The sequence below is a fragment of the Trichomycterus rosablanca genome, chromosome 6, assembly GCF_030014385.1.
Source record: "Trichomycterus rosablanca isolate fTriRos1 chromosome 6, fTriRos1.hap1, whole genome shotgun sequence".
Taxonomy (NCBI): domain Eukaryota; kingdom Metazoa; phylum Chordata; class Actinopteri; order Siluriformes; family Trichomycteridae; genus Trichomycterus; species Trichomycterus rosablanca.
In genome coordinates this window covers 39493386-39511004 of record NC_085993.1, presented here as the reverse complement: position 1 = coordinate 39511004, position 17619 = coordinate 39493386, and the positions used below count along the sequence as shown (strand labels likewise).

The 17619-nt window shown below is 38.3% G+C and overlaps 1 protein-coding gene across 1 annotated transcript; it reads right to left on the bottom strand.

Annotated features, from left to right (window-relative positions):
- Nucleotides 1-1547: 1547 nt before the first annotated feature.
- On the bottom strand, nt 1548-16458 carry LOC134317117 (beta-2-glycoprotein 1-like). The gene is made up of 8 exons (XM_062997820.1): nt 16348-16458; nt 14170-14346; nt 12713-12809; nt 9927-10003; nt 9658-9846; nt 6077-6256; nt 4550-4744; nt 1548-1834 (listed from the first exon to the last, which is right to left on the bottom strand). The coding sequence occupies exons 1-8, from the start codon at nt 16430-16432 to the stop codon at nt 1767-1769; spliced, it is 1068 nt and encodes a 355-aa protein (XP_062853890.1). The 5' UTR covers nt 16433-16458; the 3' UTR covers nt 1548-1766.
- Nucleotides 16459-17619: the final 1161 nt, after the last annotated feature.

Here is a 17619-nt window from a genome sequence, read left to right as displayed (position 1 = left end):
TTGATTACGGCACGTATTCGCTGTGGCATCGTTTCCACAAGCTTCTGCAATGTCACAACATTTATTTCTGTCCAGAGTTGCATTAATTTTTACCCAAGATCTTGTACTGATGATGGGAGATTTGGACCACTGCGCAAAGTCTTCTCCAGCACATCCCAAAGATTCTCAATGGGGTTCAGGTCTGGACTCTGTGGTGGCCAATCCATGTGTGAAAATGATGTCTCATGCTCCCTGAACCACTCTTTCACAATTCGAGCCCGATGAATCCTGGCATTGTCATCTTGGAATATGCCCGTGCCATCAGGGTAGAAAAAATCCATTGATGGAATAACCTGGTTGTTCAGTATATTCAGGTAGTCAGCTGACCTCATTCTTTGGGCACATAACGTTGCTGAACCTAGACCTGACCAACTGCAGCAACCCCAGATCATAGCACTGCCCCCACAGGCTTGTACGGTAGGCACTAGGCATGATGGGTGCATCACTTCAGCCGCCTCTCTTCTTACCCTGACGCACCCATCACTCTGGAACAGGGTAAATCTGGACTCATCAGACCACATGACCTTCTTCCATTGCTCCAGAGTCCAATCTTTATGCTCCCTTGCAAATTGAAGCCATTTTTGCCGGTTAGCCTCACTGTCCTTCCACTTTTTAATAATGTGTTGGACAGTTCTTAACACGATTTTAGTAGTTTCAGCAATATCCTTAGATGTTTTCTCTGCTTGATGCATGCCAATAATTTGACCCTTCTGAAACAGATTAACATCTTTTCCACGACCACAGGATGTGTCTTTCGAAATGGTTGTTTAACAAATGAGAAGCTACTCACTGCATCAGTTATGGTTAAATAACTTGTTGCCAGCTGAAACATACTCACCCATGCAGTAATTATTCAAATGAGAGGCTCTTACCTATTTGCTTAGTTAAATTCAGGTGGTGACCTTTTTTTTGGCCAGGCAGTGTATATATCAATCACTGTTGCACTAATTGATGGCACTTCTACTGCCCACCACTATTTTCCTTTTTACAGAATGCACATCTCAACTCATACGGGACTTTTCAGCCAGGGGCATTGTCATTTACTACTACAACGTTCCAGCCTGAACTCCCTCCCCGTGGAGCCCTCTACTACCTTATATCTCTTACTTGCACATACATGTACGTATATTTCATGCATGTCATCTGTTTGTATAAAAGCACTGCGCTTTGTTATTTTTACCACTGGACTACATTGTATATATTTATTCTCTTTTCTATCTTCCTTTTTCATATTTGAGCAGAGCACACTAAATCATGTTGTACTTGTACAATGACAGTAGGTAAAAGGTAAGAAGGTATTCATATTTGTATTGAATAATTATGATATAGTAGTATTAAAACATTCCTGCTAGTTTAAAATACATCATTTATTTTTTTTGTTCGTTTGCTGTGCCATTCAGCTGCTAAAGACTTCATTTAAAGCAAAATCTAGCTCTGCAGAAAAAAAATAAAGAGTCATAAGTCAATATTTCCTATTTTCTGAAATGAAACTAAATAAAAACAAAAGCTTTTTATCAAGGGTGCTGACTATTTATTAGGTAATCAGACCATAATTAATATTTCATCTGGAAATCTGGAAATGCAAATAAAAACCTTTATTTCTCATCTTTAAGACATGTAACATCAATGTGCTGTATTCTGATACAGTTAAGACATTTTCTGTAATTTCCTTATGCAGTTTTAAGGCATGGTTTCCTCATCTTGTCTCCTTGATCTTCTTTCAGTTTTTAGGTGCACTTGTCTATTTCAGACGGCAGCGAGCCTGAACGTACGTTATACGTGACAGCACTGGGTTCTGTGCAAAATGAAACAATATGTAAAATTAATTTCATTCTACATATACATTATTCATCAGACATACATCAACTTATTTTTAGTGACTGCTTAATCCTGCTCAGGACTGGGATGGTTCAGAAGCCTATTCTGGGAAAACAGGATATAATGTGGGAAGACATTAACTGATCAGTCATATATTCACATCTACGAATAATTCCGCAGTAGCCGTGCAATGCTGGCATGTTTTTTGGCGGTAGGAGTACATACTGCGGTACACACACTACTACTATACAGTATTATCAGTAAAGATTAATGAAGGGTTTAGTTTTGTGGTTGAGTGTGCATTGGCATATGCTGACTGCCACTGGTGTGTTTTGGTTTTGGATGCTACTTCTTAGTTAACGTCAGCTATGAACTACAGTTATTAACATGCACTGGTTAATTTGATGGTTACAGTGGGTTCAAACTTTAGCAATAAAAGCACTGAGGCTCTATCATAGCAAGTCTAGGACCTACAGCATTCTTGCATAGTCTTACTAAGTACAATAGAGTTCTTGATTACTCATTGCATGTATGTTTGTTTTTCACTTTGGACCATCAGATATGTAGTTTCAGATGTGAAGTTGTGGCTCTGCTCGGGACTTTGGATGGTGTGGTCACTTCATGCAGACATGACCAGAACTATACAGTTCCTAGAAAACATTGTTTTTTTTTTTTTACTTGAGCCATTTTGTGTTTCCAGGATATCAAATAAACATGGGTGTGAAAAAGACAATATTGGCAGTGCAGTAAAAATTATTTACTCCCTTGGTCATATTTTCTACTTAACTGACAAGAGTTTAACTGAATGACTTTTAATAGTTTGACTGACCAACTTGATTGTTTTTTTTTTTAATAGTCAAGCAAAGATTGGTCGTTGCTTAGCATGTTGTGCCAAACTTTGTGAGAAAATGGTCAATCAGTTTAAAAAGATAATTTCTCAGTGAAAGATAATAATTAATAATGTAAACAAATAATTTAGGTATTTGACTATCTACATTATTGTTAAAAGATCTAGGGAATCTTAAGAAATCTCTTTCTATGTAGGGCAAGGCCAGAAACCACTGTTCAGCTCATTAGAAACTGTCATACTACTGTGATAAATATAGCTACATGGGCTGGGGAGTACTTTGGAAAACCGTTGTCACGTAAAACAGTCCGCTGCTGGATCAACAAATGTGACCTGAAACTCTATGCAGAACTCTATGTGACTGTGGCTGAAAGAAGGAGTAAGCAAACTTCACTCCATCATGGACAATGAGAGCCACGCCCTGCACACAGTTATCATAGAACACAGTAGTATGTTCAGTGACAGCTGAGCTGGTCCACGGACAGATTAAAGAGGTTCTTTGTCCCCAGAGCAAATTAGACTCTACAACTCCAACATTCGGGGACAGCTGGCGATAGCTAAGGACTGAGAGCCCTACGTGTAGCCACATGTATATACAGTATGTGTACTTAAGTATATTCATACACTTGTATGTATGTTGATGTATATATAGATATGGCTATATTGGCCTAATTCAATGTGCAATACTCGTCACTTATCACGTTACTGTTTAATATTTAATCTATATTTATCTGTACCATATGCTGTATACTTGGAACTGCACTTTCCTGCACTTTTACTTTCACTCATTCATTTTTTACTCAAATCCTTCTTCATCATTAATAACTGCACTGTAGTTAGGCAATATATGTAAAACTCAGGTTACTTTTAATCTTGGTTGTTATGTTTGTGCTGGTTTTTTTTTTCAATTTATATTGTTGAATTTTTATAGTGTGTCATTGATTGATGTATAATGCCACTGGGACTTTAATTTCCTTTGGGATCAATAAAGTATCTATCTATCTATCTATCTATCTATCTATCTATCTATCTATCTATCTATCTATCTATCTATCTATCTATCTATCCCATCTGTCTGTCCGTCCGTCCATCCGTCCACCAATCCATCCACCAATCCATCCATCCATCCATCCATCCATCCATCCTTTCTTCCTTCCTTCCATCCATCCATCCATCCATCCATCCATCCATCCATCCATCCATCCATCCTTCCTTCCTTCCATCCATCCATCCATCCATCCATCCATCCATCCATCCATCCATCCATCCATCCATCCATCTATCTATCTATCTATCTATCTATCTATCGATCCATCCATCCATCCATCCATCTATCTATCTATCTGGCAGTTATTATAAAAGGGCCAGTAGATCCGTCCACCAATCCATCCACCAATCCATCCATCCATCCATCCATCCTTTCTTCCATCCATCCATCCATCCATCCATCCATCCATCCATCCTTCCTTCCTTCCATCCATCCATCCATCCATCCATCCATCCATCCATCCATCCATCCATCCATCCATCCATCCATCCATCTATCTATCTATCTATCTATCTATCTATCTATCCATCCATCCATCCATCCATCCATCCATCCATCCATCTATCTATCTATCTGGCAGTTATTATAAAAGGGCCAGTAGAGCCAGTAGTAAATGTTTATTTAAAAGTTAATTTAAAATGTTAATATTTTTTTGTTTTAATGATGTTTTGGGTATTATAACTACCCTTTGTCACTATTAAGTAAAATAAGAAATTATTTTTTATTTTTTATTTTCTTATTCTTATTCTTTTTCATTATGTAAATAAATAATAATACAGTAATTAGTGATACCGTACCGTCATAGCAATTGGGTGTGTTCATGACCCCATCATTACACTGCATGGTAACAGGATATCCACATTTCTTCTGTTTATTTAGACAGTAAACAATGACCTCCTCTCCATGCAAAACATTGTGTTTAAAATCTTCAATCCAGTACTTCCGGTTTTTGTAAACAACGCGTCCCCGCTCAATGTCCACTTTGCAGGGAGCTAAAAAAAAACATTATTATATGTTTAATTATTATAGATACACTCATTAGTAATTTTGTTATGAACACCTTTGCTCTCACATCCCATGTTGAAGTTAAGAACATCCAGTGGTTCCCTAATCACCAAATATCACTAAAATTCAAAAGAAAGTTCTGAATAACAGACTCTAAAGTATTCTCCCACAAACTTTATCCCTTAACCAACAGGAAAAACTATTTCCTTAAGAGCCATGAACCGTTCAAGAATTTACAGAGAACAGTCTAAAAAAAGATTAAGGGCGGCATGGTGGCTTAGTGGGTAGCACTGTCGCCTCACAGCAAGAAGGTCCTGGGTTCGATCCCCAGATGGGGCGGTTCGGGTCCTTTCTGTGTGGAGTTTGCATGTTGTCCGCGTGGGTTTTCTCCGGGTGCTCCGGTTTCCTCCCACAGTCCAAAAACATGCCACCAGGCTAATTGGAAACACTGAATTGTCCTATAAATACCTAGCCGCTAGATGCACAAACCAGTGCATTGTAGTGTCGGTTCTAAGCCCGGATAAAATAGGGAGGGTTGTGTCAGGAAGGGCATCTGGCGTAAAAATTGTGCCAAATCAATGATCATGATCCGCTGAGAGCCGACCCCGCAACTGAACAGGACAAAGGCCGAGGAAGAAGAAGAAGAGTCTAAGAAAAGATTAAGGCTGTTCTGGAGGCAAATGGTGGTCAGGATTCTTTTTAGCTCCTTTATATTAATATATTATTTAGATTACCCAACCCATGTAGAAGAGCACTATTGAACATTGACTTGTACTAGTGAAGACCGTAACCACTATTGAATTTTGACTTGTAAGACCATAACATTTACATTTAAATTAGTTTCCACTGATTATCTCTTCATCCCGGCACCTGTTAGTGGGTGTGATATATTAGGCAGCAAGTGAACATTTTATCCTCAAAGTTGAGTTGTGTCAAAAGCAAAAAAATGGGCCGAGGGCCAAATTGTGATGGCTAGACTGGCTGGCTGGGTCAGAGCATCTCCAAAACTGCAGCTCTTGTGGGGTGTTTCTGCAGTGGTCAGTATCTATCAAAAGTGGTCCAAGGAAGGAACAGTGGTAAACCAGCAACAGGGTCATGGGTGGCCAAGACACATTGATGCAAATGGGGAGCGAAGGCTGGCCAGTGTGGTCCGATCCAACTACTACTGTAACTCAAATTGCTGAAGACAGTAATGCTGGTTCTGATAGAAAGGTGTCAGAGTACACAGTGCATCACAGTTTGTTGCGTATGGGGCAGCAAAAGGGGGACCAACACAATATTAGGAAGGTGGTCATAATGTTATGACTGACAGCGGGTACCTCTACATGTAGGTAATGTGTCCCATAATCCAGTATCTGCACACTCCACCTCCAGAGATCCATCAAGGATGTAGGTTTCCATACAGCCGTATCTTACTTTCTCCCTATAGCCATGCTCTCGATTCTCAGCAAAAGACAGAAAACCATTATCTATAGGGACTGGTGGAGGACACGTCACCACTGCAGGAGAGATAAAATAGAGATTAGTAGATTAATGGGCTGCAGTATCAAAAATTACATTATACCTCTGTTATTGCAAAACATAATATTACACAAAGGACACTGAAATCCTGATGACCACATTTACATTTTATATTTACATTTTTCCTTTACATTTTATAGCATTTAGCAGAGGTTCTTATCCAGAGCGACTTACAGAAGTGTTTCCTTAGTGAACATATACTTACTCTTGTACAAATAGAGAACACAAATCCAGTGGTGTATAGTAACGAAGTAATAATACTTCGTTACAGTACTTAAGTAGTTTTTTGAAGTACTTTACTGGAGTATACAAATTTTCGGCAACTTTCACTTTTACTCCACTACATTTTCTAAAGAAATTTTGTACTTTTACTCCATTACATTCGCTGTATGTAAATTCGTTACTCGTTACTACAGAATGAAAGTTAAATGATGTAAGATGTGTGACGGACTGCACGCTGGTTTGGTGAATCTGCGCTTGTGAGTTAGACGGTGGTTAAACACATTAATGCGCATGTGCAAACGTTCTCTAAACGCTAGCTGAGTGTTCTAAAAGTGCGTCGTTCACCCAAAGACACGCAAATATGGAGATTTCAGAAGCTCCAACACACTGATGTAAGTTAACAATGATTAACAAAGTAAAGCTGCAGCATCAGCGTTTTTTAAATATTATTAGCATTAACATTGTTCAGATATCCACCTACCATTTTTACCGATTACATTCGAACCACAAATAAAACGTTTCACTAAATTTGTTTGGAATTCATTGACTGCAAAACTCATGAAGACACGTCCATTATTTTTAAAAACTCACCTACGGACAAATATTTCCTCAGATAACTTCTGTATTAGACCGGCAGAGGAGAGATTCATGGTGCTGAGGAACATGCAGCACATCTTTAACCTTTAATGATCTCAACAAGAACTCAACTTATCCAACTTATTATTCATGATTTTTCAGCTGTTGGCTTCAAGTTAGAAATGGTGTTTTCTTAAAGTAAGAATACCAATATTTTTTTAGTTTAACACATGCCATTCAGTGAGTAGATACGGCCCCAAAGAATATTATTTAAATACAGCTTATTTTACTCAAATATTTTGATTTAAAATAATGGTTAAACAGATCATTAAAGGGATAAAAGTGCCACAAAAGTTTTGCTTTAAATTAATTATGCCAAAATTATTTTTTTGTTATTGAAATATACTACCCAAATAAAAAAAATGGGACAGTATAGAAATTGCAAATAAAATAGATGCAGTGTTTCTTACATTTACATCGACTCACATTCTAAAAACGTTGGAACAGGAACATTTAGGGCTAGTAATAAGTTTTAAAAAAACAACTAAATAATGTCATGATTTCAAACAGGTGATGTCAACAGTTGATTATGATCATGAATTGGCACAAATCATGTTCAGATGAAAGGAAGAAAACAGGTTAATTGTTAAGGTGGTTTACAGGCTTAAAAGAACAATCTTTATATTTAAAATGACCGCTTCAGTTTATACTAACAGCATTTACTTTTACTTCTACTTTTAATACTTAAGTACATTTAATATCAAATTACTTTTGATACTTAAGTACATTAAACATCAGATACTTTTAGACTTTTACTCAAGTAATATTTTAAAAGGTGACTTATACTTCTATCAAAGTAAATTTCTGGTAAGATACTTGTACTTTTACTCAAGTACGGCCTTCCGGTACTTTATACACCACTGCACAAATCTACTGAAACCATGTCATAGATAGAAATGTTTTTTTCAACTGAAGACAGAGAACAAGACGTAAGTGCAAGGTTGTTTTGTATTTAAGTACTTAGTAAAAAAAAGTGGGTTTTTAGTGGTTTTTCGAAGACAGAAAGAGTCTCGACTCTTCAGACTGACAGCCTTAATGATAAAATGAGCCCAACTTGTGACTCGAAGGGGACAAGGTAAAAAACAGGGGTTTGATTAGCGCTCTTTAGGCAGTGGTTTTCAACCTGTAGAGTACCTGTCCAGGGGGGCAACACATTACGAGATTTTTTTACTTCTAAAACTAAAGCAATTTATTTTTCACCAATAGGACACATATTTCAGCTCAGTCTGAAAAAAGGACAGTTGGCTAGCAAAACTTAAAAATAGGACTAACAGTGAAGATAAATCAGTGACTAAAACAATGACTGCTGTTATAGGACGTGTGTGTGTGTGTGTGTGTCTTTAAGAGAAATGTATAGTGGGAGATGTGCTCAGTTGACAATATCGCTATAAGTGAGTGAAGTTCGAGGTCGGCACACGGAAGGGGGCGCATGTCCAAGGTTAAAAACCCTGTTATAAGGTAGGTTGGGGCTGGTTTATTGTTGGATTTGTAGGCAGGCGTCATTGTCCTAAAATTAATCAACCCAATTTCACTGGCTTCCTGTACCTGTCTCACCAACATGAACTGAAAAGCCATTTAGCTTACTGAACACAGCCAGCCTTAAGGAATATAAATCTTACTAGTCTTAACTTTACTATTAAAGTCAAACAGTCATGTTATTTGTTTTACAGCAAACAAACTGTCAAATTATGGTCAACCAAGAACCACCAACAGTGTCAGTGTCCAGAATCACACAAGCTTTACATTGTAGTGGACTTAAATACTGTCATGTAAGCAAAAGCACCCTGATCTGACTGAAGTTTTGTAATCAGATGAAGGAAATATTAAGTTAGCTGGCTAAATAATAAAAAGAATGAATTTAGATCCAGCAATACTGTACCTACTGTCAAGCATGGTATTATAGTAGTATTGGGTGGTCCACTGAGTCAATGATCCAAAACACATATCAAAACACTTTTGGGACAAGTGAAATTGAAATGGCAAGTCCTGACCTCAACATTATCAAGACCATATGGAAAATATTAAAGAGTATGTGCTAAAAAACAACATATTTGGTTAAACAAATGTTGTAAAACTAAAGAATTAACATCAAATTTGTGAAAAAAGAAGTTCCATTTCTTTAGTCTTAAAAAGCACAGTTGCAAACCTTTAAACATTTAAAATTTTTAAACATTGAATTGTAGATACCAATAAGGAAAAAATGCTTTATGTAGAGGGCAGCACAGTGGCTAAGTGGGTAGCACTGTCGCCACACAGCAAGAAGGTCCTGTGTTCGATCCCCAAGCGAGGCGGTCCGGGTCCTTTCTGTGCGGAGTTTGCATGTTCTCCATGTGTCTGCGTGGGTTTCCTCCAGGAGCTCCGGTTTCCTCCCACAGTCCAAAGACATGCAGTCAGATTGATTGGAGACACTACATTGCCCTATAGGTGAGTGTGTGTGTGTGTGTCTGCCTTGTGTGCCCATTGAAAAGCTGGGATAGGCTCCAGGTTTTTTTAACCACTAGACAAAATATTTAGCACTCACGTTTGCACTCTGGCGGTTCAGTCCACTTTCCATCGGCCTGGCAAATTGCTCTCTTATTTCCAACTAGAACCATTGGGGGCAAACAATGATAGGTTCCTCCTGACCCAAATTCTACAGTATCATCCTTGAACAGTTTGTCATACACTATTTTGGCAAATTGTGGAATATCAGGAAGATTACATGTAACAGCTGGGGGAAAAAACAGAAAACATATTAGAATGTGATGCAGAATGTCAGGAGTAAAATGATTTTGATAGGTGCTAACATACATTGGCACTGTGGCTTAGGTTTACTCCATTTGCCTGTTTGTAAGCATTCGCTGGAATTGGCACCATACAAGATGAACCTAAACAAAGAAATAAAAGCAGCAGAGCATGTGTAGAGAAAGGTACAGTATTATTCACTCACCATTGCTTGAAAAAAGGCTTAAAATATGCTTGTGACTAAGAATATAAAAGTTTATAGTAAAAAGGAGGCATAGACAGTGCATGACCTTTCAAATGAGATGAAACACATGCTTGAATGTGTGAGAGGGGTCATGAACGGCTCATATGAGATGGCCAGACAAGAAATTACTTAATCATCTCCTGTGTCTGCTGACAACAGTTTGCTGTGCACTTTTCTGAGTAAAAATACTCCAACTTGTTCTCTTTTCATGTTTCACTTCTTAAATCTTGTGCAATATGTTCACATCACCACTGAGATCCAAGTTCAAATCTCAGCTGTCCTATCCACTAGTCTGGCGCCCACACAGATACAACTGGCTATGTCTTCAAGAGAAATGGTCAGAGGAGTTCCTCAATACTGCTGCAATTCAGCTTTGCTGGCTGGTTGAAGAAGCCTGCACAAAGGTCAATAATGTTAAGCAGTGTGTGACTAGACATACGCAGTGCTGCTCTCCATGTAAACCCGTCTCTGGCAAAATAAAAAGAAGTGGAAACTTCTCTGCAACTGTGAACATTGGTTGGGCTTTTCTTAGGTTAGGGGTTTCTTAGGTGAGGTTAGGGGTATGCAAAGTTGGTGGAAGAATACTACTGGGTAACTGGATATGACTAGGATTGCACAAAAAGGAAAATACACATACAGTGTATCACAAAAGTGAGTACACCCCTCACATTTCTGCAAATATTTCATTATATCTTTTCATGGGACAACACTATAGACATGAAACTTGGATATAACTTAGAGTAGTCAGTGTACAGCTTGAATAGCAGTGTAGATTTACTGTCTTCTGAAAATAACTCAACACACAGTCATTAATGTCTAAATAGCTGGCAACATAAGTGAGTACACCCCACAGTGAACATGTCCAAATTGTGCCCAAATGTGTCGTTGTCCCTCCCTGGTGTCATGTGTCAAGGTCCCAGGTGTAAATGGGGAGCAGGGCTGTTAAATTTGGTGTTTTGGGTACAATTCTCTCATACTGGCCACTGGATATTCAACATGGCACCTCATGGCAAATAACTCTCTGAGGATGTGAGAAATAGAATTGTTGCTCTCCACAAAGATGGCCTAGGCTATAAGAAGATTGCTAACACCCTGAAACTGAGCTACAGCATGGTGGCCAAGGTCATACAGCCGTTTTCCAGGACAGGTTCCACTCGGAACAGGCTTCGCCAGGGTCGACCAAAGAAGTTGAGTCCACGTGTTCGGCGTCATATCCAGAGGTTGGCTTTAAAAAATAGACACATGAGTGCTGCCAGCATTGCTGCAGAGGTTGAAGACGTGGGAGGTCAGCCTGTCAGTGCTCAGACCATACGCCGCACACTGCATCAACTCGGTCTGCATGGTTGAAGACGAAGGAAGCTGACGCACAAGAAAGCCCGCAAACAGTTTGCTGTAGACAAGCAGTCCAAGAACATGGATTACTGGAATGCCCTGTGGTCTGACGAGACCAAGATAAACTTGTTTGCCTCAGATGGTGTCCAGCATGTGTGGCGGCGCCCTAGTGAGAAGTACCAAGACAACTGTATCTTGCCTACAGTCAAGCATGGTGGTGGTAGCATCATGGTCTTGGGCTGCATGAGTTTTGCTGGCACTGGGGAGCTGCAGTTCATTGAGGGAAACATGAATTCCAACATGTACTGTGACATTCTGAAACAGAGCATGATCCCCTCCCTTCGAAAACTGGGCCTCATGGCAGTTTTGCACCTGTGGCGCATCCTCAAGTGGAAGGTGGAGGAGTTCAAGGTGTCTAACATCCACCAGCTCCGTGATGTCATCATGGAGGAGTGGAAGAGGATTCCAGTAGCAACCTGTGCAGCTCTGGTGAATTCCATGCCCAGGAGGGTTAAGGCAGTGCTGGATAATAATGGTGGTCACACAAAATATTGACACTTTGGGCACAATTTGGACATGTTCACTGTGGGGTGTACTCACTTATGTTGCCAGCTATTTAAACATTAATGGCTGTGTGTTGAGTTATTTTCAGAAGACAGTAAATCTACACTGCTATACAAGTTGTACACTGACTACTCTAACTTATATCCAAGTTTTATTTCTATAGTGTTGTCCCATGAAAAGATATAATAAAATATTTGCAGAAATGTGAGGGGTGTACTCACTTTTGTGATACACTGTACATGGAATATAAAAATAAAGGTTGAAGAGAATTATCAAATCACAAATTATAGCATTTTACAAAACACATTTTTACATTATTACTGGCTACATTTATCATCCATTTTATTACTTTTCTTGGCAAGGCCTGAACGGACACATAACAAATACAAGTGGCCATATCTGTGAAAGAAGGCTAGGATATAGCCTTTTTGATGCTAGAATTATTTTGGTCCCGAACTGTCACAATCTCAGACAGTTTCACTGTGTTTTTTTTTTTTTTTTTTTTTTTGCATTTTCCCAATTTCCCTCCCCATCTAGTTGTATCCAATTACATAATTGTAATTGCGTGTAACTCTGACACGCCCCCTCCTATAGGAACACAGATCTTACAGAGGGTACTTAAAGGTTTTGTTTTAATAAAACATGGTAGTCCAGGATTTCTGAAACTACTGCTGTTAGCTATGGATGTATATGTAAAAAGAAATGCAGTCACCCCTCATTGCAGGAGTATGTGATGACGCTTTCGTATACAATCCCGCTAATATTTGCTTTTCCATTCTCTGGTGAATCAGGTACAGGACATCGCCTTGCTGTAGGAAAAAACAAAGATAAACATTAACCAATCAGTGATTAAATCTGATCTTTTATAATCAATATAAAACTTAGAACATAGAACATGTGGCAGACAGATTGAGTGTACTCTGTACCTAACTGCTCATGTCAACTTTGAGAGAACTAGAAAAGTCAGTGTTTACATTGCCTTTGAAAAAATCACAGCAAGGTCTGTTATGACTGTGGATCTACAGAGCCAGCGGGTCCAAAATTAATACGATTTTTAGACTGTATATCTGGACAATTTAAGTGTCAGCTTCATAGTAGCAAAGTTATTAATAATAGAAGTTACTCTGTGTAAATGTGTGTCAATGTGGATATCACATACTATACCAAGAAACTGACTGACTCTCAGTATTATAATAATGTTTATGGTCATTTATTCAACTGAATAAAAACTGCAGAATTTTTATTTCCACTGATAAAAATAGCAAAATTTAAATTGTCAAATAAAATTAATTCATTATGTTTTTTACTTGTTTAGCACTATTTACTGTCTTGATCTGTAAGTAGTTTTAATTATTTCATTTATTCACATATTTATTTGTTTATTTATAATATTTATGCATTTTCTCCCTTTTTCTCCCGATTTAGCATAGCCAATTAGTCTTCCGCTGCTGGTAATCCCAATTGTGTTCGAGGAGGATGTATTCACCTGCTCCACGCCCCCTCTGATGCCTGCGCAGTCCCTTGACCCCTTCTTTTTTACCCATACCTTGATGTATTTGCACATGAGGCTCCTCCACTTCTGCACATGCACCTCGATCTGCCAACCAGGGTTCTTGCACAACATTTGAAGACCCCACAGACTGAGTCCGGTCTTTTCCCAACCAGCAGACTCAATGGCCAATTTTGTCAGCTGTAGGCACTGCCAATTGTGCCCGCTAGATGGTGCCCAGCCGACCGGTAGCAGAGCTCAGATTCAAACCAGGATGTTCAGAATCTCAGCACTGGTGTGCCACATAGGCACTTATTTATTTTTTGAGGGCAGGTTTTGGGTGCTTTCTTTATAACTTTTAATTATAAAGTTACTTCTACTTACGGAGCCACTTTTTTAAAATGTAGGGTGTCCAGTTCAGTCAGATCTGGGCAAACCATATTTTATCTGAAATCCCAGGAACACTAAGATAGGGGTTAGTCTCTATAGACCAAGTGTTTCCAGCAAAAAAAATTAAGAATATGAAGAATATCAAGTTAAGTGTCTGCACAAAAGTTGGGCAACAGTCCAGGAATAATGCATAAACACGATAACTAAATTTGGTAGATAACGAAATTTGGCTAATTTACTAGGTGACTAGAGTGTTTATACCATTAGGATGAGTGTGTATTATATCTTACGTGAGCACTTCAGCTCGCGCTCGGTCCAATGTCCATTTTTCTTGCAGGTAATTTTGCGTGAGCCTCCGGAGCTGGTAAAGCCCTGCATGCAAGACAGGGTTACCTCCGTACCCGGCTCGAAAAACATATGCCCCCCATTCAGTTCTGAACCTTTCTCCTGAGGAGGCCGAGGACACACTGCAATACACACAACACAACCAAACGTAAAATAAACAACTGTAATTGAAAAATATAATTAAAAATTAAAGCTCATCAATCTGGTGTCATATCCAATTACTCTGGTTATATCTCTCCTCCACTGCTGCAGACCCCTACCCTGATTGAGGAGGGCCGTACCTAACACACACTCCCTCTGACATTTGTGCAGTTGCCAACCGCTTCTTTTCACCTACACAAGGTGGATTCTCTTAGGGATCAGTATCACATACTGAGCTAAACCTCTGCAGCACCTAAGTGCCAATCAGATTAATCTCATTATTTTATAGTTAAAAATTTATGTTTGTTTTAACAAAATGTGAATTTTAAAGCTGCAGTATGCAAGTTTTGTCAAAGGCTAAATTAAAAAATAACTACATTGTCATGTGGGTTACTCTGGGAGAAAAAAAAGCTGTCTCATAAACCTTTACACCATAACTTTAGAGTGGCACTTAGGGTGGCTAAGTGGGTAGCACTGTTGCCTCACAGCAAGAAAGTCCTGTGTTCGATCCCCAGGTGGGGTGGTCCGGGTTTTTTCTGTGTGGAGTTTGCATGTTCTCCCTGTGTCCGCATGGGTTTCCTCCAGGTGCTCCGGTTTCCTCCCACAGTCCACAGTATTGGAGACACAAAATTGTCCAAGACTGTGTTTGACATAACCTTAAGAAGTGATTAATCTTGTGTAATGAGTAACTACCGTTCTTGTCATGAATGTAACCAAAAGTGTAAACCATGATGTTAAAATCCTAATAAACAAACCAACCATAATTTTAATTGCTTTGTAAAATGCACTAAACAGACTGAGACTATTCAACACTCCAAAATAGTTCTGCACTAAGTCAACAACTCAGATTTATTGGCTAATGTGATAACTTAGAACTTTGAACAACTCATGTCTGTTGCACTTAGTTGAGTCCAATAATCCAGCATACTAAATGTTCCAGGGATTAGCCTGTAACATCAAGTACCTTTAAAATGCTACAGGGTTTCTAGACATGCTCCCAATTACTACACTGTGGCTGCATTACACTAATTAACCAGGACGAACTATGTGAGTGAGCCAAACCAAATCCTAGACGCAGCTTGCAATCCACCAGTGCTTCAGAATCTTGGTTGGCTTGTCTTGCTAAATCTAATAGCCTTTACTGTAGCCACTCTCCATGTATGTCAGCAGCCTCGTTGAAGATTTGGCTAGCTGGTCCTCTGTATATTCAGGTTTTGAATAAACAGGGTGCACTGCCACCTCACAGCAAGAAGGTCCTGGGTTTGATCCCCAGGTGGGGCGGTCTAGGTCTTATCTGTGTGAAGTGTACATGTTCCCCCCGTGTCTGTGTGGGTTTCCTCCGGGAGTTCCGTTTTTCTCCCACAGTCCAAAGACATTCAAGTGAGGTGAATTAGAGATACAAAATTGTCCATGACTGTGTTTGCTATTAAACTTGTGAACTGATGAATCTTGTGTAACGAGTAGCTACCGTTTCTGTCATGAATGTAACCAAAGAGTGTAAGACATGACGTTAAAATTGTAATAAATAATTAAATAATAAATAAACAGGGCTGTGTGAGCTCTGTGTTTTATGTTTTAGCAAGGTTGTGCCATCTTTCTAAATATCTTCAACCAGTTAGTTTCATTCTTGACCACTAAGACTGAACAAATAAGATTAGTTAAATAGATTTTTAACACTTTATAACATGTTCTTTCACAAGGAACTTGCATATTTCCCAAAGCACAAAAAGTTCTGTACTGCAGCTTTAGATTTCTAGTGCAATTTGACTGTAAATTTGTCCTAAAATAAGAAAATGTTTTCAATGAAGTTACAAAGCATGTCTGTACCACTTTTTGGTTAAACTCATCTGCTAAATTCTGTACATCTACTAGAAATTAAGTACACCATAAGACAACATTTAAGCATAATGCATTTTGCTTACTCTCACTATTGTATCTAACTGTACTGTATACTTTAATTTGTATTAAATAAAATACATTACCACTGCTTTGTGTGACGGCGACAAAAGCAAGACAGAGCAGCAGCAGCTGGAGAATCGACCTCATTCCTATAGAGAGAGTTTGCATCTATGTGTGTGGTTTACTAACGCTGACTACAGGCTCTTTTCTTTGCTGTCTGGGGGATTTTGTGTAAAACAAAAAGAGGAGGGTGATGGAGGAATGGTTTCAGCGTCATTTACCAGCACTTGAACATTTCTGAATTATTGACTGGTTACACACTCTACCCCCTCCAACTACAAATATGAATAAAAAAAAAAGATTTAAAAAAAAAAACATATAAAGTCACAAGTTTACATAAACTTATAAAAGAGATAAATGACAAAGTACCTTTAGATTGTGAAACTAAATGAATAAATTCTGAGAGTAAATGAATAAATAAAACATATTTGTCCTCAAAATACTGAATTTGTGTGTTTTGGGTCATAAAATCTTGTACACAGTGGGAGTTTCAACTGGACATTTTCCTAGCTAATGGTTTACTTAAGATAAATTACACCATAGAACTTCCTATACCAGAAAACTAATTATAATCTAACATGTTATGTCTACACCTGAACAGTAGATTAAAAATGTACTTTAATTATATTGTACATTTACAGTTAGAGTAAGTATTTTACCAAGAGTGCCAAAAACATATATACATTATATTCTACTGAAACCTTGTGTGTTTGTTTATGAGTGTTACTCAAGCATGGAAAAGCTAATCCAAAATCAGTCCCAAACCCAAAGGTCAGAATGTGTCATGTGTTTATTCAGTGTGGAAAATCAACTTTAACAAATAAAGTACACACAGAGTTTTCAAATAAGTCATGTTTATTAACTAATGTGGATTTAGGTGAAGTTGCTGGTTAAAGCTAGATTAGACCATTCTATCAGAAATTTTAATACTGCAAATACTACTGCAGTGAAGCATTACACATCATGAAGGAAAATATAAGTAAATGGAATGGTCAGGGACATATTTTAATGAATCAACAAGGACATACATAAACTCACATATAAACACATAAAAAGTATGTTATTAATAAAGAAGGGTAAAGTCATTTTCTGTCATGATTCTTTTTGTATATTTATGAAGAATTTGTGAGTGAAGAATGAAGTTGTGAGTCCATCAGAGCCCTCAATTAAAAAATCATGCAAATGGGTGATTCTTCAATTGCGGGCTCTTTTGACCATCTTAACTTGTGAAAAATAAAATGAGGAATAATTTAGTTTTAATTATGTCAAGATAATGCTAGAGCAAAGACTTAATG